At 37.0% G+C, this 27,732-nt stretch overlaps 2 protein-coding genes and 1 long non-coding RNA gene across 9 annotated transcripts in view; 2 read left to right on the forward strand and 1 right to left on the reverse strand.

The window, feature by feature from the left end:
• Positions 1 to 27,732, forward strand: part of LOC121735454 (dual 3',5'-cyclic-AMP and -GMP phosphodiesterase 11-like) — a 248,934-nt gene that overhangs the window by 181,920 nt on the left and 39,282 nt on the right. The window lies entirely within an intron of this gene.
• On the reverse strand, positions 386 to 12,534 carry LOC121735456. The gene is made up of 2 exons (XM_042126293.1): positions 10,739 to 12,534; positions 386 to 396 (listed from the first exon to the last, which is right to left on the reverse strand). Exon 1 carries the CDS (start codon positions 12,395 to 12,397, stop codon positions 11,048 to 11,050), a length of 1,350 nt encoding a protein of 449 aa, XP_041982227.1. The 5' UTR covers positions 12,398 to 12,534; the 3' UTR covers positions 386 to 396; positions 10,739 to 11,047.
• On the forward strand, positions 7,801 to 27,722 carry LOC121735461. The gene is made up of 3 exons (XR_006036861.1): positions 7,801 to 8,072; positions 23,697 to 23,700; positions 27,712 to 27,722. It is a non-coding gene; the product is annotated as an uncharacterized LOC121735461 (long non-coding RNA).

Consider the following 27,732-nt stretch of genomic DNA (forward strand, 5'->3'; position numbering starts at 1 on the left):
GACTGTTGCCAGTTGTAATAACTTTGCGCTAGAGTTGGTTTTTGTGAAAGTGAGAAAAAATCCAAATATAACGGGTTCAAGTTAACTCGTAACTAAGTAACGTTAATTAAGTTACCTCTATTACATTAGTTACTTATTACTAACGCCTCTGTGGTCCAGTGGTTAAGAGCGTGGCTCTTGACTCGGACGTCGTGGGTTCAATTCCCGCGTTGGAAACATGACGTTATTTCCAAGTTTGGTTAGGACAATGCAGGGTGATCACCTGATTATCTGACAAGTAAGATGATCCATGGACCATGCGTCGGATGGGTATGTAAAAAGTCGGTCCTGCGCCTGATCTCTCGCCAGTCGTGTCGGTCTTCCGTCCCACTGGGTTATGAGAGTAAAGGAATAGAGCTGCCGCCATAAGAAAAAGGCCGCTAAGTGATATAAAGACCGCTAAGTGATATTTGCGTATTTTCAGGTTTTGAGTCCACTGAAATTAGTTCAGTGGACTCAAACCTAAAATACGCGAATATCACTTAGCCGCCTTTTTTCTTATTGCGGCAGAGAGAGTGCTCTTGTGTACTGCGCACATAATTGGGCACTATAAAATTACTCCTGCGTAACTGGCTTGGTTTCAATGAAACCGGCCACCGTCACCGAAACTGGTGTGGGGGGTATTATTATTACTAAGCACTAACTAAAATGTTTTGAATAACAAAAGTCACAACATGTTGATGTTGATTTTCGGTCTACTGATGACGTAATATGCCAGGGGACAATATTCTCGGATTTTCGATCTTCGTTCGATTGTTCATTCTACGCGAGGCAGCCTTACAAACAAACGAAGACTCGATTTGTGAAAAGTTGGACCTTTGGTTTAAATAGTGTCACGATGATCTTCCGAGCTTGCTTGATTTGTCAATCATCTATTTTGCGGTGATCAATATCTATTTTGCGGTATTTTAGCGTATGAATAAAACAGACAATACACATATCAATGAATAAAATATTTCGATGTGTTCGTGTGACCGGACCGATCTCTAGCAGTCTGCTAGTTTAATAGAGTTAGACAGAATTAGCATACTAAGTCAATACTTAATGTAGAGTTCGGAGTAAGTCTTCTTAGCTCAACTCTCAAAACCGTTGTTTATTATGCTATCACTAACAAGTTTTAAAGTATTTAAAGGCTTAGTACTATAAATCCTCATTTAACTTCTTACATTAATAGTAAAATATTATCTTTCCGAAATGTTCTATCTATTGATAACTTTAGAGACACTTAGTAACTTTTGCGATAACTCGGGGTTTCTCAATTCCGAGAATTGTTCTTTGATAAATTTAATTAATTGTAATAAAATAAAATTGTTGTCTTAATGAGTTTCAATAATTAAGAAAGTTTGTAGCTATAATGAAGAGACAATTGTTGGTAATTTAATTATTATGAAACGTGTGTTCGTTTTGAAGAAAGTTTGCGAAAACAAATTTGTACGTGCCCTCATATTTTTGTTCAAAGAAAACAATTTTAATTATTTAACTAAATACAAATTTTATGGCATACCTGCTTATAAGAGAGTTTTTGTTATGTAATTAGTTTATTATATTTTTTATCCTCAATTATTTTTGCTCGAATCCATTTTTTCATAGATAAAATTATTAATAAAAAGTACATTTATTTTATAATTTTTGCAAACGTTATGATTCTAGGAATTTTGGTCGATAGCATTTTAACTTGTTTTAATTTTTTGCAAGATTATTATTTTGTTTCAATTTATGAAAGAAATAATCTCAATAGCAACATCTTAATAATAGCAACATTAACTAACTAAACATTTTTGTTTATGTTTCTTTAGTTAATACTGTTTTTTTCCTAGTACTTGGTGTGCCTCAAAAATGTCATCGTACCTACATATTCCTAATTTATTAGAAAAAAGGCAGGACGATTGACGAAGAGAATAGGAATTCGGACCAGAGCATACACGCCGACTGATTTGTAACGGACCTCCAAAAATTTTTGTTTTTCTAGCTGTATCTTGAAAACGGAAAAGTTTGCGGATCACTGCTTTATCTCACACTTTTTCGTTCGGGCCATACTTTTTATTCAGTCTGTGATTGGAACATTTTTGGGCTATACCTAAAACATTAGGACAATCATTGTAGACTCACACTGTATGAATTACTGCCACTCTTTCTACGGGCCAATTTTATTGGCCGAGAGCAATGTCTCGCCAATACTCGTGTCAGTGTAACACGGCCCTATGAGTCTATACTTTTTATTCCTTCTGTGATTGGAATATTTTCGGTGTATGCCCTATAATGGACGGTATTTTCCGTGTGTGAGTGGAATCTAGTTTGTAATGGATGTTTTGATCGACGGCGATATCGTATCGCCGCGGGTTATCGCAATTTGTGTAATTTGCGGCGCCGCTGTCCTCCGCCCACGCGACGCCGGCCTATAGGCTATAATGCTGCCTGTACACTGCTAGCAATGTGCTAGTTGCTAACTTGCTATACTACCAATTTACATGGAAATAAAAATTGGTGCTACTAAATTAATGTCCTATTGTATATTCTATTGATTCTGATCTGTAAACTCGGTAAAGGTAACTAATATCTACTAAACTCTATCTTGATTAAGGTATGTTATTCGAATATTCGAATACTCGTTTTATTCGAATATTCGCCAGATTATTTTTCGAATAATTCGAATAGTAAAAATATTTTTTATTTTTGTTTCAAATGCTATCAAACATAAAGTTAACATGGAATAAGAACATAATTAAGTTTATTTTAGAAAAATAATATTATTTATGAATATTCTATATCTTTAATGATAATATTATAATATGTATAAATCTGTTTTTAGTCTAACTAATGAGTATACGACCATTCATCGTCGCCGTTGACCATGTTTTAGAAACGTCTAATAAATTCATTTGCATGTTTTTAGGCAAAATAACAATCTTGCCTAAAGACATGAAAATGAAGATATTATAAACTCCTTTCTGTCATGGATTTCAGTATCGTCACTCGTCATTAATGGTCACTCACGATCTGTGTCCATTGACTTCTTTAAAGCATAATCACATGAGAAAAGTAAAAGGTGCTACAATCAAAAACGGTTTACACTTTACAGCCTTTCTTTTATTGCCCAGCTGTAACCTTAAAATATACATTTTTAAAGTGTTTAACGATAAAAATTAACTATGTCATTTACAAAGATTTATGTTGATAAAAGTAAAAATTAGAATTGCTTACTTCGTAGTATTAACAAAAAAGGTTGTACATGGTTGTACGAAGTTTTTTGTTACTTTTGTTCAGAATTTTCAGCATTTTTCAAAAAATTTTAATTATTCGAATAATGTTCGAATTATTCGAAAACTTTTGTAAAATATTCGAATTATTCGAAAACTTTTGTAAAATATTCGAATTATTCGAAAACTTTTGTAAAATATTCGAATTATTCGAATAGTAAATTGTCGAATAATAGCATTCGCTAATCTTGATTCAATTTATTCTGATCCTAATGTTTAACTCTACCAATTAATGTGCCATTGTATTTTTAATTCAGAACTTGATACGTGACATAAGACATTATTAAAGCCGCCTGTGCTTTGTTTACAATAATTATATTTAAACAAATTGAAACAGAGTATATAATTTTGTCTATTAACAAGTTAACAATTTTTGTCTATTAGCAACCTTGTGCTATATAAAATAATATAAGGTTTCTAACCTTGTTAATAGAGTTGGAGAGTGTTAGCTGCGCGAAGAAAATCGTACCTACATTGCCTCATCGCTTCTTGTTTCTTTTAGTAGCATTTAAAATTTGCTATAATTGCATGAATGATTAAACTTATACAGGTACGCGATAGCAATATATCTTTACAGTTAATTGTTGTGACAAATTGGTCTCAAGTTCGAATCCTGATGAACCATGTTTTCCAAGCTCTAAAGTACCTAGTAAAGTAAGTATAGCTTACGGAGTTGTCACTTGCTACTAGAATATGACATTAATCACACTTTGCCAGTAAACGCTTGTTAAACTATTTTATATAGTAAACGGGCCAGCATGTTATAAAGCGATAATATTTTCAGTGTTGTATTAACAGCTATTTGTTAGAAATGAATTACAATATTATGGCGCCATTTACAGATAGCATGTTAAGGGTGCACTGGTCGACTTCACACTGTTGAGGATTTTATATAAACATTAGCATGGTTAACCCAGATTTTAGCGTCGTATAGATTTTCATTAAAAGTATCTAGGTCGCTACGTAAACATTTTTTATTTAATTGGAATTTCTTTGAATATTTAAACTTCTAAAGATCGAATTTTTAACGCCTTTTCACATGCGTGCGACAAAGTTTAAAATTTTAATTGTATTTAACAACTGATATAACTTGGCCTCTTGTAAATAATATCGAATACTTTTTCCCATAACATAAAGAGCTAACTGTCAACAGGACGACTTTTCTAATAGTATTGGATCCGACCGTGAAATCCTGCAGGAATCGTTTTTTTCGATCAAATATATTTTAAAATAATCTTTAGAACGTATAGAATGGATTAATGTTGGGTTGCCTTGTCAAAAGTAGCCGCAAGTACCTCTAACTGAGCAAAATCAAAGCCCGTAATACAAACTTGCGTGTATTCAATAGAAAAGTAGGAGAATTAAGAAGGAATGACATTGAGGAATGACATTTATTTATGGTTACGACTAATTAATTTTCTCCTCGAACGTTGTAACGTAACGCTCGTCAGACCAGCGCCGTCTTAAGGCTTTGTCGGCCATTCTGATTGACGCCTCGCCGGCCTTATCACGGTGATCGCAATCGAATACTAATTGATATTTGTCTCCTCTCTACATACATGTAGCCACGGCACGAATGGGCCGGCTCGGCCGGATATTTCGGAAACTTTAGTGTTTCGTCAGCGAATAAGGTTAACGAAAATTTATTTTTTAAGGATGTCTTAATTTTATGGGCCTAAAGTATTTGCTTAACGCCAGAAAGATAAAAATCTTCTTAAGCAGGAATAATTGCAATTGGCAGTTATTCCTAAAGTTTTAAATCCATAATATAATATTATAAATGCGAAAGTGTGTCTGTCTGCAACCTCTTCACCCCCAAACCGCTGAATCTTTGCTGTTTGGCATGTAGATACTTTGAGTCTCGGGAAAGGAAATAGGATAATTTTTGACCCGGAAAAATGTACAGTTACCTAGTTATCTAGTTTTCACATTATATTTCCACAATGCTACGAATAAGTAGCCTACTGCCAATTTTCAACTCTTTCTGGTGTTGCTATTGTTATTGTTTTAATGAGCCGTCCTTAGAAATTCGAAAGTTATATTATAATGGATCTTACGCCTGAATATCACGATCAAAATTACTTTGAGCTTTATTTTACGGCTCTAGTTATGAGTCTAGGTTACAAAGTAAGACCTAAATTTAGTGTTAATAGATTCGTAATGCTATCTTAAGCCTGATTTACTATTTGTAAGTAAGCCGGTATGAAGTTTTAAGGTTCAACTATACTCGTCCGATTTGCAGAACAATATTATGAAAACGGTCTCCTTTGTAACTAAACTAGGTAGGTACCTATAGACGTTGGCGGAATCTCGCGGACTGAGACGGAGGACCCATAATTTTTCCCTCAAAAGAAAAGTACCCTTTTCCCCCGTAGTCTACTCTATATCTGTGCTAAATTAATAAAAATTAGTGTCAGTTCAGGTATTGTGTCCAAAAGAGGTAACAAACATACACTTTTTTATGCTATGCAATATGTTAGTGTAAACACCGTTATCCTTGAAAGCATCAAATGAGCCCGTCAAAATGAACAACTTTTTCTATGAGAACAATTCTGGGAACTCAAAAAAATCCGTTTTCATACCCATACAAATTGCCCATCCGGATTCCGGGCATCCGTATGGGTATGAAGACGGCATTTTTTTTTGAGTTCCCAGAATTGTTCTCATATAAAAAATAGTTCATTTTGACGGGCTCATTTGATGGTTTCAAGGATAACCGTGTTTAAACTAACATACTGTATAATAATTCATGAGGCAAGTGATTTTGTTTATTATCGATCGATCATGTTTATCAACGTAACTAAATGATTGATTAATTGAAATCATCAGTTTAATTAGTATGGCGACCATCGCAAGAATGTTCTTACAATGTTGCATGTGCTTACATTGTATGAACTGTACTTGCCGGGCTAAAATGCACTTTAATATCCTGTTTTTTAAAAGTTACTTAAGTTATTTTTAGGTTGGGGTTGATTCTTTTTTGATTACACCACCCTTTAAAAATTGCCTAAAAGTTATCGCAGAACTCATTACAAACTATATTTTTTATGTTTTATGACAGTCAAAAAGGTATCATAGTATCCTTTTTTGGAAATCGGCTAAAAACTTATTTTTTAGCGCTTTAAAAATTAATAAAATAATAACATACGAACATAACCATGTATATTTTATTAAATATTTTTGCATCACTGCCAAGTTGTTAAGTTTTTCATTATGCTGCCATAGCTCATAAATCTCTAACAACCGAAAAATGTAATCAAAATTGTGCATAAGAAGTTGGCACTTGGCACCTCCTTCTAGCGTATCGGTTACGTTAAAGACAATATTCGAGTTTGGCTCGAGTCCAATCTTTTCTATCCGATCTGTTTGAAACCCAAATGCACACTGCACAGTCTGCAGCAGAAAACAATGTAACTTTTATTTCGATGCGGTTGCATTTTGTTATTAAATATTTTTACTTTGTTTTTGTGTTTCTAAGTTAGTTTAGCGTCTACCTCTTTGTGTAGGTTGATTTTTACCCTACTACAACAAACCTAAAAAGGGTACAGATGGGCCTAGACAAGCGGCAAGCGATTATCATAAACGTCAACTCCAACGCCACAAAATGTGACATTAGTATTCGCTAGCGAAGCGATAACTTATGTTTACATAAGTTATCGCTTCGCTACATACATAATACGCATACATTTTGTTAGCGTTTACAATAATCGCTTGCCACATATATATATTTTAAACAAGCATAAATCACTGTAAAGATAAATGTAACGTGTCTGACTAAAAGAGCTGGGGCCTGATCATTAACTTTGTCAAAACCTGAGCTAATCCGCGCAGCTCAGAAAACACTTGTAAAGTAAATTGTTCTTTTTTCGCATCATAACAACTTTTACTTCTGAATGGTTGTAACCTGTAATAATTGTCTCTGAAGTCTTCTTCTTCTTTTTAAATGGCTATCTCTGTGAGTTGCCAATGTCAGAGTGGTTTAGAAAGACTTTGCTCTATAATGCAGGTCTGGTAAAGCAACAAGGGTACAGTTACGTGAATTATAATTATTTACAAATTGATTTACCTAAAACAAAAACAAGTGTTAGTAAAGACATCACAATTTAATATTGTTATCACGAATATATGTACACAAAATCTCGATAAAAGATGTATTTACATAACATAAAACCGATTTAAAATTGATAGGGCGAGGAATGGATTTGGGAAGATAGTCATATAGGGATGATTGGTTTCTAGGACAACAAAAGAAAATGTGATCTAAGGTCCCCTCATCTAAACCACACTCACAAAGAGAATTATCCCTAACCCTAATTTTGGCAAGGAACACTGGTGAACAGCAATGTCCAAGCCTAGCACGACAAATTGTCGAGCATACTGATTTACTACATTTTAAGTATTTAAAAAACCATGGTCTAACAGGTACACTACCCTGAATATCAAAGTAGTGTTTACCTTTGGTGGTACTTGAACTGGTCCATTCTGTATTCCAATTGCTAGAAAGGTGAAATTTTGCTACTGGAATTAAGTCATGGCAATAGAGTTGATAATGACTAAGTGCACCTGATGTTATGGCAGCTTTGGCATAAGCATCTACACTCTCATTGCCAGTAATTCCACTATGACCAGGAATCCATGCTAATTTAACTTGAATATTTTGAACACGACACTTAAGGAGTAACTGTCTTATTTTCAGTATCAATGGAAATCTAGACTTAGAGCGGAACTGGTTGGCTGAAATACCCTCTAAAACGCTTCTGGAATCCGAAAGAATAAGTGATCTATTCAGGCCATGGGACTCAACAAACGAAAGTGCCTCAAAGATGGCAAGTGCCTCACCTGTAAATACTGAAGTAATGGGTGGTAATTTAAAGTTCAAGATCACATTAATTCTCGGCATCCAGACAGCTACTCCAACACAACCATCCACTGAAAGTTTAGATGCATCTGTAAAAATAAGCAGCCAATCCCTATAGTGCAAATCAATAACCTGTTTAAATTGAGTGTTAGCTAGTGAGGAACCTTTAACTATGGGGAGGTCAAGAATTATGTCTGGAGAGATTGTTAAGGCATGATACGGAATGGAATAGAGAGGATTAAGTCTACACTGGAAAATTGGACAAGGAACTTGAGTAATCTTACGGTAACTGACCAAAAGACAAGGGGGATCTTTATTTAGCCAATAATTAGATGAAGAGGTCAATTGATTTAGAATATGTAGTTTGCCTAAAAGGGGGTGAGAAGAATTTTGAAAAGCTTTATAAAGGAACCTATCTGCAAGATATTGCCGTCTAATATTGAGTGGAGGATCAACACACTCAACTTGAAGAGCGTTGATTGGTGTTGACTTCATTGCTCCCACTACTATCCTCAAAGACTTGGCTTGGATTTTGTCTAGCTCCTTTAGCGGAGCTTTATAACACGGTTCCAGCAAGAAAGATCCATAATCCATGTGACTGCGGATAAGAGCATTATACAAAAGTTTCTGAGTAGAAGGGTGAGAACCCCACCATACACCACTGAGAGATCGCAAAACATTAATATTTTTTTCGCATTTCTGCGAAATATGAGCAACCTGGTAGGCGCCAGTCAGTCTTGAGTCCAGATAGACACCTAAAATTTTCACTTTATCACTAACCGGAAAAACTTGTTGTTGAATACGTATATCAACCTGAGGTATAATTCTAGATCGGGAGAACACCACCACTGAACTTTTGGGAACCGAGATACTTAGACCGTGTCTATCCATCCACTCTGTAAGGTAAAGAATGGCAGAGTTAAGACGGGCAGCACATTCGGTAATATCCTTCGAAGCAATGTAAATTGTCAAATCATCCGCAAACTGTAGGATCTCACAAAAACTTAACACAGATAAATCTAGGTCATGGGTGTATAGATCATAAAGGGGGGAACTGAGGGGAGATCCTTGGGGAAGGCCTATATACGTTATACGGGGAGGAAAGGTTGAATTTGGTGTGGAAACCACGACAGAACGACATGATAGATAATTACAAATATAATTCGTCATCTTCAACGGGATACTCAGATTGAGCAATTTCTGCCTGAGTATTGGAAGACGAACATTGTCGTAAGCGGATGCTATGTCAAGAAACACTGCCACCACATGTTCTCTTTTCGAAAAGGCTATGCGAATATCAGTCACAAAAGAACCCAGACTGTCCATAGTGCTATAGCCCTTTCGAAAACCGAACTGTGTTTTGGATAAAATGCCCTTGCTTTCTATAAACCATTCCAACCTATTCTTAATTAAGTGTTCCAAAATTTTTGCCAGAGTTATAGATAAAGCAATGGGTCTGTAGCTAGATGGATCATTACTAAGCTTTCCCGGTTTAAGTATAGGTATGATTATTTGCGTCCTCCACTCCTCAGGAGGAATCTCAGATTGGAAAATACGATTAAGAACATTTAGACATACTTCTTGCGTAATCGGACCACTGTTGCCTAAAAAAGAGTAAGGTATTCCATCACTGCCTGGACTAGTATCCTTTAATGAACCTAAAACCAATTGAAACTCCTCCCGAGTAAATGGACTATCTAAATAAGATGTTGATGGACTGGAAGATACATAAAACTGACATTCATCAAAAGATGGAACTGACGGTGGTGCCAGTTTTTGAGAAAATGCATCTATCCACTCAGTTGGGTCATTAGACTGTTGATAATTGCTTTCTAATGAACCCCGAAATCTTCTTATATTTTTCCAGACCATCGATGGTCGAGACAAAGGGGAAAGACTTAAACAAAACTGGCGCCAACCATCCCTCTTTTTCTCAGATAACAGACGTCGCACTTCCGCTGCTACTTTTTGATAATTCAAGTAGTTTTCCAGAGTCATTGACCTCGAAAACACTTTCTCTGCATCCTTGCGACGTTTACAAGCAGCTGTACACTCTGAGTCCCACCATGGAGGAGAAAGAGTTCTATTAAAGCCTGTTGATTTACGTGGAATGGTCTTATCCGCAGCCAATAAAAGGACGTTTTTCAAATGCTGATATAATAAAAGAGTATCACTGTCATTGGTATTTACAATCTCTGTATCAGTAACTTCAGCAAATTGAGTCCAATCTAAATTATTTGTTTTGAATTTAAGTCTGGAAGAAGGGGATGAAAGTATCTGTCTAGTCTGTCTGTGTGTTATTGATAATATAATGGGAAAATGATCGCTACCATAAGAATAAGGAAGGACTGTCCAGGAACATGAAGGAGAGAGGGATGGGGAGCATAATGACAGATCCACCACGCTCCTCGGATTCTGCAAAGGAGATACCCGACGAGTGGGAGTTCCATCATTTAGGATAACAAGGTTATGATGATCGACCAGATCAATAAGGAAGGAGGAATTACTATCATTGTAATGGGAACCCCAAGATGCATGATGGGTATTAAAATCGCCCAACACAATCATGGGGGAAGGAACGGACGATAAAACAGAAGAAAGTTCAGAAAATACGGAAGAATTGGGATGAGGAATGTACACAGACATAAAAATAATATCTAAAATACGGACAGCCACAATATTAAAATAACTACTATGTACAGGAAGTAAATATACAGAATATGTACAACGGCTGGAAACAAATATGGCTGCTCCAGCTCTACCATCAGATCTGTCATCCCGGAAACAGGCATAACCCGGAACCCGGAAACGGGAATCAGGTGCTAACCATGTTACCTGGATGGCAAAAATTGATGGCTTATAAGAGTTTACTAAACTAAGGATATCTTGTTTTTTATTCCTTATGCTGCGGCCGTTCCACTGTATCACAGTGTAAGCCATCTTTAGGTAACAAATTCGCTAGCTGGGTCAGGTTAGCCAAAGTTTTATTTGGCAATGAGTCACTGAATCTCGAAATGAGGTCAATCATGAACAGGGTCAAGTTGTCGAGTAGGTTATCATTCGGGGAAATGGAGGAAATTTCAGAAGGAAGAGGGTATGCACAACCATTGGGAGCCTGGGAAATGGGTTCTTCAATTAGGTTTCTATGAGCCTGGTGGTCATAACCAGGGGACCTAGGGGGAATGGGGCGACGGGGAACATAAACAGTTTTTCTATAGGATGTGGTTGTTGGGGATTTAGTCAGTCTGTCAGTCTGTCTGGAAATACTTGCAAAAGCAGAGGGAGAAGTTCTGGCCAAATCAGCAAAGGACCTCTTTACATGGGGGAATCTAGCTGATGCCTCCATGTACGGGATATTTTCCTGGCTCATTACCAATTTAATCTCTTTTTGTCTACAATACTCTGGACAAGAGACATCATTGGCTGCATGTGGGCCACCACAGTGCAGACAAGTAAAAGTTGAAGCATTACAAGTGGATCCCTCGTGCTTTTGCGAGCATTTGTAACAACGAGGTAAGGACCTACACTGTGCTTTGACATGGCCAAAGCGACAACAGTTATTACATTGGATTGTAGGTAATTTATATATTTCTACAGGTAGGGAATTATAAAAACAATAAACGTGGGTAGGTAATTTCTGACCAGTAACAGTTATGACCACTGATTGGGTAGGTAACCAAATGGAGGAATTTTGCTCATTCGAGGTTCTGCGACTCATTCTACGCGCTTTCACTACCTTACCATATCCAACTGGAACTTGCAGGTTTTCTACAAGCTCTTCCATCGACCAATCTACAGGGACATTGCGAATAATGCCCATACGGGATACACTGTATGAGGGTATCACTACAGTATATCCAGCACTTACTACTGCAGGCAAATCGATAAAAGAGTTAGCATCCTGTGGGGTTTTAAATTCGATGGAGATACGATTACGTCCAATCCTCTTAATACCGTCCATTTTAACGCTATGAACATTGTTTTTGAACAAAAATTGGCCAAATAGTATTGGACTTAGGATGGAATCAGTCTCTGGCTTTGACACTTGCACAATGTACGGCGCAGCATCATCGGAACCATATAATTTTTTATCAGCAAACTCAGGGTTCACATAGTGAAGCTGAATAGAGGGTACTGAATGTGCATTACTACTAATTTTTTTTGCCACTGGCTCAGAAACATCATTATTGGGTCTTTTTCTGTTACCTCCACCAGGGTCAGGAGGATCTGTGTCCAGATCCATCTTAAAACCTAAAAAAACTACCTAACCTAAAAAACAAACAATGACTAAAAACTAAATACTTACTACTCCACAAAAACAAATTATAATAGACAACACAAAGTATAAATAAGATAAATCAACAGTTGAACAAAAAATCTCCTCTTATCCTAAAAATCACAACTAAATATAAAAATAGAAAAAAAAACGCTTGTTAGCGACACTCAAACTATGAGCAAAGTCCGTCTCTGAAGTCTGAACTGGATTAAGAAATGTCAAACACAAACGTCAAATTTGACTCACGGAATTGTTTTTTTTTTTAGATATTGAAATGGCTTAGCCATAACGACTAACGGAAAAATTGTAAATCAAGATGAAAATATAGTTTAAAAAAAATTGATATTTTTTATTATAAAATATACTATTTTCTAATATATAACGTGGTCAATGTAGGAATAGTTACGTTTGCACCGATTTATTGTATTTAAAGGTAATTATTATAAATGTGTAAATGGTTTTATTTATATTTTTTTGGTATTTTATAAGCCCTTTATGAAAACACTGAGAAAATAACACTCCTTCATGTTTATATTATCACAAGCATAGCGATTTAAAGGAGAAAGAATTCTCTGACATTGGCAACTGAGTCGGCAATTAAAAAAAAGAAGAAGAAGGAGACAAAAAAAAAGATAATTAGATATTGTTATTAAGTTTATAGAGATTATGTTATATGCAAGAAATTGATAAGTTTATTATATCCTATACCTATTTGATACCTACGCTAAATAATCTACCATAAAAAAGTCTTAGAAATGCATCAAACTTGTGGATTACAATTACATGCATTACAACAGAGTTGATGTCATGAGTTGAACATAGTTTGTTGAACTTGAACTCATTCTTGAACACCTACGTTTTTTTGAGCTTTCAAATAGGTATTATTGTAACATAAACAGGCAATTTATAAGTTTAATAATCCTCTTTTCGTGCCTTGTAAGGCATTTTACATTATTAGTATTGTGTACGCTGAACCAAATATTTTTCAGGATAAAGGATGATTGCTAACACTGAGATACTATAAGTACTACATTTTATAATAAAGAATTGCAAGTGTAATGATGACAAAGTCCTAGGAAGATAATATATATTCACTCAAAAGCTTTAATTAAAAGAAATTTAATAAATACTCGTTTTTAAATGTTTTTTCATTTATTTTCTCACTTAAATATACCTACCTTAGATACATATTCATACACAGCTTTCATCAATAGGTACTATATTTGTCTTACATCTTATTATCAACCTAGTATCAGATAGGCAAGTGGTAAATCTCTTTTATATTATACTTATAAAAATATTTATACAGCGGAAATCTTAAACAAGGTCTTGTCACTTAAAATCAAAGAAGATGAATCAAATATCCCTTGTGTAAATATTAATTTATTATTATTAAAGGAGTTCAAATACAAACTTTTGATGAAAGATAAAAACAATATTATAATTTCAGACTTTTATTTGGCAAACCAATAACAATTAGAAACTGCATTGCAAGTTGCAACTATGGGAAATTGCCTGGGATATCTCAGACAGAGAGCGGTCAAGGGTTTTGTGTTCTTTGTGTTGTATTATGTTGTAGAATGCCTCCCGTGTGAGTATCTCTATATACTCACACAGGAGGAGTTCTGAATGTGTCAGAATTGCTCCTCAGTCACCAACGCAAATGCTTCAACGCATGACCACTCTGTCTGATAGGTCCCTAAAACGACCACATCTTTTTAAAATGTATAATACATGAGGACTTATTAAAGTCCTCATGTATTTTAAATTTTAATGTAATAATATAAAACTAATATTATTATTATTGAGGTACAAAAGTATTTTTGGTAATAATAATATAAGTTCCAATGAAAATATTATGTTTTATGAACAATAAGTATGTTTGTTATGCAATTTTTGTTATGTCTTTTTGGAAAAAGTACTATAAGTAATGTAGGATTATATTTTTGAGTTTTAGTGACTATTCCCATTGTATATTATATCATATTGAAGTCAAGAGAAGTTATAAATGAAAAAGTGCATATGAGAATTTAGCTAATTTGGATTTTATATTATCAATGATTTAACTTTTCTAGTAGTTTAGGTGTATGTGTGTGTGTTAATATTTATTCGTGAATACATGAATCTAAAGTTTCAAAGGTTGTGTTCTCAAAATTCTTGTTATTGAGAAAGTAATACTGTGTGAGAATGACGTTACCAAATGGTGCGGTCGGGATAAGATGGCCGATTTTAATATGGCCGTGTCTGGCGATTTGCGGAAATGTCTTTACTTTATTAAGCAAATAATTAATTTAGGGTTTAGGTGGACTGTATTTCGAAGGAGAACTGGTAATCGCCAGCTCTTAATATGAGCGATATTGCTGGAAGAAGGAAAAGGAGAAAGCACGCTACCTGAGAGTTGATGACGCCGACCTCGTCTCTTCTTCAATTGTCTTCGGATGTGGTTTTGCTGCACTTCACAAATCACTATCACTCATCTATAGTTTATAGTTATTAGCGAGCGCGCTCGATGCGGATAAAAGCACAGGATTAAAGTTATTAGCGGATATATCGCCCGAGGAGCGAGCGGACGCGGCTAGCGACGATTTTCAAGAGACAATGCATAATGCATTCTCCTCGGGGGTTGATTCGTCAGCGCAGGAGCTTGCAGATCACGCCACTTGTCTTGACCAATCAGTAGCGTGCATACGGCGTCAGTGGAAAAGGATGGGGAATATCGCTCAATTTGAATTAAAATGTATAAGACATAATAGCGGAATACAGATGGCGCTAACATTCCCCCGGCCTTAAAGGGTTACCTTTAAAAAAAGACTGAAAAATAGTAGTATATTTTTTAAGTAAGTAAACTATCGCATTACCGTCAATTTACTGAATTATATCCTACTTATATTAACCTATAAACTAAAGGAAGGAGATCTAGGTTACAACTAGATCTCACTGGGTAGGTAATGGACAGAGACGTACAACAGGGCGCACGTAGCTTCCCTTCGCGGTCTTAACAGTCACAACGCGAGTTGTACCATCTTTAGCGGTATGTAACCTTTCGATGACACCTAGTGGCCACGAAAGCGGTGGTGAATTGTCATTAATGATAATAACTAACGTTCCTTCCCGTATAGGCGAAGCAGGACTACTCCACTTATATCTAGTCTGCAGCTTATGTAAGTACTCTAAACGCCAGCGCCGCCAAAATGACTGCACGAGCTTGTCGAGCAGTGTATGTCTTTGAAGCATGTTAGATGAATGTGCTTCAGGAGCGGGTAGTGACGACAATGGCACTGTGTTTAGGAAGTGCGCAGGAGTTAAAGCAGAAGGCTCAGCGGGATCGCTGCTCAACGTAGTAAGCGGACGCGAGTTTATCAATGCCTCGACTTGAGCGAGGACAGTTAAAAGTTCCTCGTAAGAAAGAATTTGTTGACCTATAACCTTAAAGAGGTGCGTTTTTATTACCTTAACCATGCTCTCCCAGCATCCCCCGAAATGTGGAGAGGCAGGCGGAATAAATTTCCAATCAATGTGATTGGTCAAAAGTTCGTCTTGAAGACGTGTGCGGTATTCTTCATTTAGAAATTTATATAAATCGCGTAAGTACGAATTAGCGCCCACGAAACAAGTGCCGTTATCAGAGTACAAGCACTGTATAGGGCCGCGGCGCGAAAGAAAACGTTTTAGTGCGGCTAGAAAAGACACCGTGCTCAAATCCGTCGCAATCTCAATATGCGTAGCGCGCGTTGTTAGGCATGTGAATATGCATAACCAAGCCTTACGACCTTTAACACCTCGACCACGTATCGGAGTGTACTGTAGAGGTCCAGCATAATCGCAACCGGTAAATGTGAACGCCTTATCTACCTGGTTCACGCGTTGGCTAGGAAGGTCTGCCATAAGAGGATAAGTTGGACGCGGACGAAATCTAAAACACGTGTTACATTTATGTATTATCTGGCGAATGGTTCGCCGAGCAGCTAAAATCCAGTACTTTTGCCTGAGTAAGGACATAAGTAGCTCTGGACCGGCATGAAGATGCCTTTTGTGATAAAATTCTACAAGAAGATCGACTACATGATCATGACGCGGAAGAATGCACGGATGCTTATAGTTATAAGGCTCGTCTGAATTTGACAAACGACCACCGACGCGTATTATACCGTTCTTATCGAGAAACGGTTTAAGTTTAAGAAGAGCGGGGGAAACATGTAAGTTATTTTTTAAACTTTGAATATCATTATTAAAATGAACAGCCTGTACGGATAATAATAATTTGCGTTCTGCGTATTCCAGATCGGATATTGAAACAAAAGTTCCTTTAGGTAGTTTCCTAAGAAACCTGCAGACATAAACGATGACGCGTAACAACTTAGACCAAGATGATATGCGCTGTGCGAGTGTATAAAACGGGGAATGCGCAACATCAACGACCACGGGATGAGAGACAATTTTTTGCTCGGGTACGTCCTCAACTTCTGTATTCTCTCTATAGGGTTCAATGGGCCACTCTGACGGATCATGGCTAATCCAGGGTGGACCACGTTTCCATAAGGGATGATCGAGAAGGGCCATTGGAGGGATTCCACGAGACAGGCAGTCAGCGGGGTTTTCAATACCCGGGACGTGATTAAAACAAGTGGGGGGAACAAACTCTATAAGTTTGGTAATGCGATTGGCGACAAAAGTCTGCCAGCGATGCGGAGAAGAATAAATCCAAGCAAGTACTATCTTGGAGTCAGTGAAAGCGAAAATATTATTAATGGGGTAGTGGGCCGAAACTGTGTCCTTGACCTTGCGAAGCAATTGTGACAGCAGAAGGGCTGCACACAATTCAAGTCTTGCAATCGAAATGGTTTTGACTGGCGAGACTTTAGACTTGGCACAAACTAATTGCACAGAATAGTTACAGCCATTGCGGACTTGCATATACACTACTCCGCCGTAAGCGCTTTCGCTAGCGTCAGCGAAACCTATTAAATTAACACTGCATCCATCCACTAATCCTAAGTGACGCGGTATAATAATTTGATTGAGCTTGGGAAGCTCGCTGCAAAACTGCTTCCAGGCTGCGACTATATGTTTAGGAGGTGCGTCATCCCACTCACACTTTGCCAACCAAAGCTCTTTTATCAAGAGCTTGGCGTACAAAATGGTGGGAGCCACAAAACCCATTATGTCCCAAAGTCGAGCTATTGTGGACAGCATTATGCGTTTGGTACACTTCGCATCAGGCAGTGCGACGTCAAAGCGAAAACTATCTTGCGATCTGTCCCAGCGCAAGCCAAGGACCTTATGCGGAATGGACTTATCGAACTCAATATCCGGTGAAGCCTTATGAGAATCAGATAAGTGTGCGAGAACCTCCTTTGAATTACTCGTCCATTTGACAAGATCAAATTGGCCTCGCTTGAAAAGCTGAATAAGCTCTTCACAAAGCGAAATTGCGCGCGGAGTGTCTATAACGCTACAAACGATATCGTCCATAAATAAAGACTTAGAAGCTGCTAACGCAGCAGCGGGAAAATCATCGCCTTCATCAGCAATCAGTTGACGCACAACTCGTAAGGCGTGATATGGACTGGACCTAAGTCCGAAACAAACGCGGTTAAATTGGTAAACCGTTATAGGTTCATCATTACTAAAGCGGTAAAATATACGCTGGAATCTACGGTCAGATTCGTGAACGCCTATATTAAGAAACATTTGTCGACAATCAGCTGACAAAGCAATTTTGAAAAGACGAAAATTTATTATTATGTTAAATAAATCACCCTGTAGATTCGGTCCAGTATGCAAAATATCATTGATAGACTGGCCCGATGTAGTCCGACAGCTAGCGTCTAAAACTACGCGGAGTTTAGTGGAAATTTTATCTTCGCGAACTACACCGTGATGCGGAATATAATATGCGGGAACGCAGTCAGCGTTATCACTCACAACTGGGCTCAAAAAATATTTATCGATGTAGTCACGAATAACGTCATTATAAGCGCGGCGTAAGTTAGGTGACGAATTCAGTTTTCGTTCTAAACAATGAAAACGTCTGAGAGCGACGGCGTACGAATCGCCTAGCGAATAAGGGTCACCACAAAATGGTAACGCGACTATATACCTACCACTGTTATCGCGAACAGTAGTAGCGCGGAAATGTTCTTCACACTCGAGGTCCTTATGACTCATCGAGGGCGGCGCGGAAATCTCTTCAAGCTCCCAAAATCGCTTTACGAGAGAATTAATGTTATTTTCTTGAAGAACAGAACAGCAAGACGTAGTATAACGAGAACTATGTGACGTAGGCACGGCGCCCATAATCACATAACCGAAAACCGTCTCAATAGCGGGAGGTAAATTATCTTGCTCACTGCGTACTATGTTAGGTAGCAGTAAGTGCGGGAATACTGCAGCTCCGATCAAAATATCGATATTACCCGGAAGCGCAAAATCTAAATCTGCGAGAGGCAATTTCTCGAGATGAGTAAGTGCGGATACGTCTACATGAGCGTTCGGCAACATGTCCGTTATACTATCCACTATAAGCGAGGAAACATTAAAATTAATATTATTATTAAGGCGCGAATATATTCTAATATCTACGGAACCCTTACACGGTTTTTCCGAGCCACCGATTCCTGTAACTATTAAATTACAATTTTTCATTTTATTCCATAGTCCGAGACGTCGGAAACAATGGGAAGTAATAAAACTACTTTGCGACGCGCTATCTAGTAAACAACGCACGATTATCGGTGATCCACTCGTATCGTAAACAATAGCTTGCGCGGTGGCTAGAAGTATAGTACTGTTTGTGGTCTGCCGCGCGGTCACGTGCGTGCGCGCCGGCAGCGCGACGAATGTGCTACACAAAGATACTTCCGGCTGGGAATTTCTATCACTAGGCGCAGTGCACCCGGGTGCAGCGTTATCGCGATGACCTTGACCGCTAGAAACTGGATTGTTATTTATGTTGCGCGGCGAATTTTTATTAAAATGCAGTAATGTATGGTGACGCTGGTTACACACACGACACTTGGATGTGCTTGAACAATTGCTTATCTTATGTTTTAAACTTAAACAATTAACACAAGCTTCATTATCCTTAACATATTTAAATCGAGCGGTCGGAGTCAAGTTATTAAAAGCGGGACATTTAAAAAAGTGATCGTGCACAATGTTGTTGCACATACATTTAAGTAAACTATTATTATTATTGATAGATTCTGAACATGTTACGTACGACTGCGGATTTGGAGCGGAATTACCGCCTCGTAGTTTATTCGAACTATGTTTACCGATATTATGAGATGAAATATTATATGAAATATTTTGTGTATTAAGAAATATTCGAGACTGATCTCTTATAAAAGAAATGAAACTATCGAGTGTAGGTATTTTGTTATTACGCTCCGTCATTTCGAACGCACGTATAGTGTCTCGGTCGAACTTTTTCAAAGCGAGTTGTAGCAATATGAAATCTGAAAGGTCGTCTAATTTTAAGTTTTTTAAAGAGTTTACTGCCGTGACAAAGTTATTCATAAATAATTGGAAACTAGAAACTGACGCGGGTCCAGACAATTTAAGATTTAAAGCTTGATCTAAGTACGTAGATGCGAGGATGCGAGTATCCTGATACCTATCAAGAAGCGATTGGAATATTATTTGATAATTCTCAGCATTTGGTGTAACTCCTGCGAACACGGTCCGCGCCTTCGGCGACAGTTTACCTAATAAATAGTACAATCTGTCAGCGTCGGTCAGAGAGCCATTATCGTGCACAGTAGATTTAAAACTTGCATAAAAAAGCGGCCAATTGCATATATCACCGTCGAATGACACGAGCTCGATCGCAGGCAGCCTCGGCTGCATACGTACTGTATCGATGCGTGCCGCGTCGCTGGGCTTATGCCGGCTCTTGATATAGGCGAACGCGTTGGCCAACGCGTCTGCAGACGCGTTGGCCCAATGTGTAGAACGGGCGTTCGCGCGTTGGCCGTAGGTATTTAGACGTTGGCCGACGCATCTGCGAGCTTGCCGCGCGGGTCGGAAATGTCGGCAAAAGATCAAAGGACATTTGTCGCAAGCTTCGCGCTCCATCCACACATAGGCCGCGCGATCAGTTTGCCCGGAGTTATAATTATGATAATTATTATAATATGTAATAATTTTTGTATGTAATAATTTAATAAATAATAAGTAGGTAATAAAATAATTACTTATATTATTTTAATATTATAAAATATTATGTAAAAGTGAGTTTATTTCTTTGTTTGTTACGTTTTCTCGCCTTTTATTTATTTATTTCCAGAATACTCTTTAAAAACTTTTTCTTGTCCACATTTACAAAGTAATTATAAGCTGTGAATAAATAAACAGCTGCAGCTGTTAGCGACTAAACATCCATTTTGAATCCGTCCGCACATTGGCGCGATCCAAAGCATACTGAACGACCTTCCTATGTGTGGATTACTCACAAACGCCGTTGCAAGCGCACTGCCAACGCGTCTGCAGACGCGTTGGCCAACGCGTTCGCCTATATCAAGAGCCGGCATTAGCGTAGTTACATTCCAAACGTGATTGTACGCGTTTAATAACGCAATACAGTTCTTCAAATGACATGTATGCTTGATAGTCTAGTTGGGAATCAGGATTTAAAGAAAGTAATTCGGCGTTATAGTCGTCCAACAATTTATGAAAATTAGTTCTAATTTCCTCTATCGTCATGCAAGAACTGAGAAATAATTCCTTATCAGCTTCGCATGACTCAGCGGTTTTCGAGCGATCGTAAATGTTTTGAATGCGCTCAAATAAAACGTTACGCTTAGCTAATAACATCGCTAACTCTTTGTTATTCAAAACAGACTGTTTGTCTTGTTTCGACACTTTCGACATTTTTAAATGTTAATATTCTATTAACGACCTTGTGAAACAAAATCTAAGTATTTAAGTACCTAAGTATTTATTTAAATGTGCGAAAAGATTAAATACTTGAGATTGCGGGAGTATAAACAAATATTATGCGGTTTGTAAATACGTACAAATTACAGCGAGCAATTTGGCGGTAAAATATTAAGTACCTACTTGTATGGAAGTAAGGTACGCGATGCGGTGCGGGGTATAATATAATCCTGTGACTTTAAATGCGGGAAAAGATAATGCGGAAAAATAATAGATGCGGGGAAATATTTAAAGTAAATTGCGGTAATGCGTAATGCGATAGGTATGCGGTATGCGGTAATTGTAATTTATTAATTATAAAAGGCAACACTTTAGGCAGTTTAAATGAAGCGCTTGAAATACGGAATTTGCTAGCGACACTATAATGTTGAATTAATATTATGGATGTCCGGCTCGTAATGACCAAAATTTATGTGTGAGAATGACGTTACCAAATGGTGCGGTCGGGATAAGATGGCCGATTTTAATATGGCCGTGTCTGGCGATTTGCGGAAATGTCTTTACTTTATTAAGCAAATAATTAATTTAGGGTTTAGGTGGACTGTATTTCGAAGGAGAACTGGTAATCGCCAGCTCTTAATATGAGCGATATTGCTGGAAGAAGGAAAAGGAGAAAGCACGCTACCTGAGAGTTGATGACGCCGACCTCGTCTCTTCTTCAATTGTCTTCGGATGTGGTTTTGCTGCACTTCACAAATCACTATCACTCATCTATAGTTTATAGTTATTAGCGAGCGCGCTCGATGCGGATAAAAGCACAGGATTAAAGTTATTAGCGGATATATCGCCCGAGGAGCGAGCGGACGCGGCTAGCGACGATTTTCAAGAGACAATGCATAATGCATTCTCCTCGGGGGTTGATTCGTCAGCGCAGGAGCTTGCAGATCACGCCACTTGTCTTGACCAATCAGTAGCGTGCATACGGCGTCAGTGGAAAAGGATGGGGAATATCGCTCAATTTGAATTAAAATGTATAAGACATAATAGCGGAATACAGATGGCGCTAACAAATACCTTTGAATTTACCTCTTTGGTGCAGTGTTTATCATGCATGGTTTACAAGGAAATAGTTTGTGAAATAACACAAAGACCTACTGCAATCAAAAGATTGTACGAAATGCTCCTAAGATAGGTTCCTAAGAAGTACATAGTAAGTCCTCATGTATTTTAAGTTTTAATTTAATATAAAACTAATACTTATTATTATTATTGAGGTAAGTACAAAAGTATTTTTGGTAATACATAATAATATATGTTCCTATGATAATATTATGTTTTATGAACAATAAGTTCCATATGTTTGTTATGCAATTCTTATTAAGTAAGTCTTTTTTGGAAAAGTACTATAATGTAGGTTTTTGTTTTTGAGTAAAATTTAGTTATTTACACTATTCCCATCATATAATACCATATTGTAGTCAAGAGAAGAAGTTATAAATGAAAAAGTGCTCATATGAGAATTTAGCTAATTGGGATTCTATGATATTATCAATTATTTAACTTTTCTATTAGTTTAGGTGTGTCAATGTTTATCCGGAGCATGTTATAAGTACATACATCTAAAGTTTAAAAGGTTGTGTTCTGAAAATTCTTGTTAAAAGTAAGTACTTAATATTGAATTTACCTCTTTGGTGCAGTGTTTATCATGCATATACCAAAATACTTCAGGTTTACAAGGAAATAGTTTGTGAAATAACACAAAAACCTACAATGCAACTATAAGATTGTACCTGTAGGTTTTTGGTGAAAATTCATACTTGTTTTACAGTAATTATACACAACACTTGTGTTCCTTATACCTTGTATGTGTTTCTTGTGTACTAAATCAATGCAGTCTTAGCTCATCGCACAAATGCAAACCTTATTGTTGACTAGACATATAGGTATATTGTACTAATATACTACACCTCACTTATGTTATTATTCTGAAACCTCACTAACACTAAATGGATTACTAAGGTCTCTACGTCTTTACTTATGTATCACTTCGTGATTAACTTGAGAATACTTAATCGTTTTCCAAAAATTTGGACACTTCGAATGTTTAGTTTTTTGGTTTTAATAACGAATTATTTTCACTAAAATATATGCTATAGACTAAAATATAACTTATTAAGTAACTAACCAACTAAATAGCAATATAATTTAAGACTAAAAAGTATGTAATAAAATTACTAAAATGCAAACTATTCAGTAAAAGCTACTCGTTGGTTGGTGTTTATTGAATTGCTGTATTTGACGTAAAAGCAAGTGAGCTTATGTCAGAAGTGTTGTCATGATACCAAATGATACGAAATTATTACTCAGTTAACAATGGAGAAGTGAGTTTTGTGTCACGTGACCACTGACTGGCTGGAAAATATAATAGTTTGACGACCTCTGTGGCTCAGTGGTGAGCGCGTTGGTAGCTCAAGCCGGGGGTCGCGGGTTCGAATCCCGCCGACGGAACAAAAAGTTTTCAATGTTCCCGGGTCTGGATGTGTGTACCTATTAAATATGTGTATGATATAATAAAAATCTTAAATATATGTATGGTATAAAAGTATTAAATATATTTCCGTTGTCTGGTACCTGTAACACAAGTCCTTTAGGTACTTAGCACGGGGCCAGACTGACGTGGTGTGAAGCGTAAAAAAAAAAAAAAAAAAAAAAAAAAAAAAATAGAGGTCATGGTACCAAAATGCGAGCCAGTCAGTATTCTGGCTGGCTTTAAGAGCTCATGATAGAGGGGCAGGTCTTTCTTATTTACAAGTTCTACTTAAAAGGAGAACCCCAACGCATTGCAAATATAAATTTAACGAAAATAAAAATATTTTGATTTTGATCAGTCGCGCCGCAGACGGCAAACCTAACGCACGCAAACATCTGTTGTTCTAACCTGTTCTGTTGTTCTAACCTGTTTTTTCAGTAGTGCTAATCCTTTTTTACACCTTTTATCTTCAATCATGTTTAAGTGCAGTCGTTGCAATGAGGAGTTCAGAGATGGTGTCAAATGCTGAGTTTGTTCTCAAGTTTTTGATTTCCGCTGCTCTGGGATCACCGAAGCTGGACACAGGAAACTCGGGGATAGGACGTTTACTTGGAGGTGTATAAGCTGCAAGAGAGGTGGCGCAACAAGCCCAATTCCGTCGGGATCTTGCTTGGCTCCATCACCTGTGCCCGCGGACCTGGAAGCTGTGATGCTCGAGCTCAAACGTCTGACAGCACAAACTGCCTCCCTTCCCGACATCATCGCTGACATTCGCACCATCAAATCGGACCTGGCTGCGTTATCATCGATCAAGTCTGAGTTACTAGACCTGCGAGCTTCCGTTGACTTCGTACAACATTCCTTCGATAGTTTCACGAACAGGATTTCTAATGTCGAAAAAGACGCCCAGAACTTGGCCAAAATGAGTGACGACTTTGCCACACTTCAGAAAAGAATCGACCATTTAGAGGGATTCACCCGCGAATTTGATCAAAGATCTCGTTCGAATAACATCGAAATAAAAAACGTTCCTGCTGCTCCTTCTGAACATCTAATAACATTAGTTTCGAAAATCGCCAATTTAATCAAATGCCCAATAACCAAGGGCCAAATTAACTATGTGGCTAGAATACCCACCACCAACGACAGGAAACCTAAATCTATCATAGTTTCACTACACAACCGTTATCTTAAAGAAGACTTTGTTGCCGCTTCTAAAAAGATAGTTATCATGCCATCTAGTATCGATCTTCAAGGGGACGGAAGAATTTATTGTTATTATTCTTATAGCTTAATATCATTAAATCTTCATGCTTTTTATTATTACTTAAACATTTGTAACCGTAACTCATCATCGCATGACACTAAAAGGTTGAGCACCTCTGGCTCGAATTGTTTTTGTTACGCTTACCTACAAGTTTTTGTCAAAAAAATATTAATTTTATCTTCACTGTTCATTCCACCACATAATTGTAGTGTACCTACTTTTAGATTTATTTCTTATTTTTAACATCCATATTTACATTGTTCTTAATATATCAGTCACTAACTATTACCTCTTAAATATATTATTTTGCTTTATAATCTATCCTATCAGCCATACTGTGTCACATATGTTCATTTTCACTATCGTTCATACCATGTTGTTGCATCTTCCATCTCATCACGTATCATACCATCGTGCATCGATGCACCTTTTATTTAAATCAACCCAGCGACATAAACTTAAAATACCCAGATGATAAGTATTTAATAACCCATACATAAAAAAGGCGATATTTCACAGGTTACCAACTACAGACCTATCTCTAAGCTCTGTATTATTGCCTAAATATTTGAACGTCTTGTTTACAATCAAGTATATAATGCCTTAAAAACTTCTTTCAGCAACTCGCAACATGGTTTCTTAAAGGGTCGGTCTACACATTCAAACCTCATTCTCCTTAACGAATATCTGACTAATGAAATGGACAGTAACAACAATCAAACTGACGTTATATATACTGACTACTCCAAATGCTTCGACCGTATAGACCACAGAATACTCAAAAGCAAACTTTTTAACATTGGCATAAGAGGTAATCTTTTCCGTTGGTTCTGCTCATACCTAGAAAATCGGTCTCAAGCAGTAGTCATCAATAATTACATTTCCAGTTGGGTTCCCATCCCTAATGGTGTTCCCCAGGGTTCACTACTGGGACCCCTCCTGTTCATAATTTTTATTAATGATATTGACTCATGCTTTCACTGCTCCCGTTATCTCTATGTTGCTGATGACATGAAAATTTTTCTGCCAATCTCATCGCTCGCCGACACTGAGAAGCTAAAAGCTGACCTGAGACGACTAGATTCCTACTGTGTTTCTAATAATTTGGACCTGAATCCCTCTAAATGTTCCATTACTACATTTTCCAGGAAAAAGAACCCAGTCCTTGCTACATATCTTCTGAAAGGTCAAGTAATACCAAGATGTCATGTCGTGCGTGACCTTGGTGTCTATCACGATGAAAAACTAATGTTTGATGAACATATAGATAAAATCATCGGTAAGTACTTCCCTCAAACTAGCAAAAACGTTAAAAATACTTTACTGTACCTTCGTTAGAAGTCATCTAGATTATTGTTCACAAGAGTGGAATCCTTGCTATAATAAGTACATTGATAGAATTGAAAAAATTCAGAAACGATTCTTGCGATTCTTATGTTACCGCCTCAAAATTGTTTATAACTCAGAAAACTACCTTGCCCTTTGCAGACAATTTCACATTTTGCCATTATCTAAACGAAGACAAATCTCAGACTGCACTTTTATTCTGAAAATTATTAATAATGAGGTTGACTGTCCAGACCTTCTCCAAAAAATAAATTTTACTGTACCTTCCAGATCAAAAAGATACAATCATCCACTTGCTTGTGAAACCTACAGCACTAACTATAGAGGTAACTCGTTCCTGGTGCGAGCAAGCAGATATTTTAATTCTCTTTGCAAAGAACTTAATTTAGATCCTTATACCACCAAAAGCACTAAATTTCGATCGGATTATAATAAGAGGTTTTTTAGTATGTGACTGATAGGATTTCTATATCAAAAAATTTATATTTAACTTTTCATGTATAAATAATTAAATAAGGAAAAAATATATACATAATAAGGATATAATATTGTATCAGTAGATAATGTTGTGGGTATATTGTGAGGTTGCTAACTATGTTATATTTATCTAATAGTGAAAACCTGTTATTGGCTTTCTTTTTATATAGTATTGGTTCTATTTTATTATAAACATAAGCTGTTGGTTTTCCAAAACAAATAAATAAATAAATAAAAATAAATAAACAACTGTTTTGCTTAGTTACTGTTTTAATTTAGTCATTCAGTTACGTCTCTACAAATATCTTTTTGGCGCGTGGTCAAAAGAACGCCGCTATGATGTAAAGTCACTTTAGAGACAGCTAGCTATTTCACACTTATACGACCTGATGACCTAGGAAGCCTTTTTTTAACAGGCTTTGGCCCACCATACATTCCCACCACTGTATCTCCTGTGTCGCCAGGATCTACAGCGGTATCCAACCACGAAAACCCTTTTAACATTTAAACCTTCCTAGGTTTAAATGTTAAAAGGGTTTTCGTGTTGGAGTTTTCGCGTAGGTTACTCAAGCCAATAGCCAGTAAAACCTATATTCCGCTCTACAGAGTGTAACAAAGAGTCCCCTGCGAAATAGAGTATCCCCATAGAGTTTACTGTGAAAGTAGCAGCGTTGGAAAAGTATTTTTTTCAGCCTTTATATTGTAAAATTCATGACGCTAGGTACTTGCCCATACAAATTACAAAAAATCCTTTTTCATTGCTGCTAATTTCACAATGAGCTCTATATAAGTGATACATAC

Source organism: Aricia agestis, chromosome 17, assembly GCF_905147365.1.
Source record: "Aricia agestis chromosome 17, ilAriAges1.1, whole genome shotgun sequence".
NCBI classification, from domain to species: domain Eukaryota; kingdom Metazoa; phylum Arthropoda; class Insecta; order Lepidoptera; family Lycaenidae; genus Aricia; species Aricia agestis.

Coding starts and splice junctions, on each gene's coding strand:
- LOC121735456 (XM_042126293.1), bottom strand. CDS start 12,397: ATGGATCTGGACACAGATCCTCCTGACCCTGGTGGAGGTAACAGAAAA.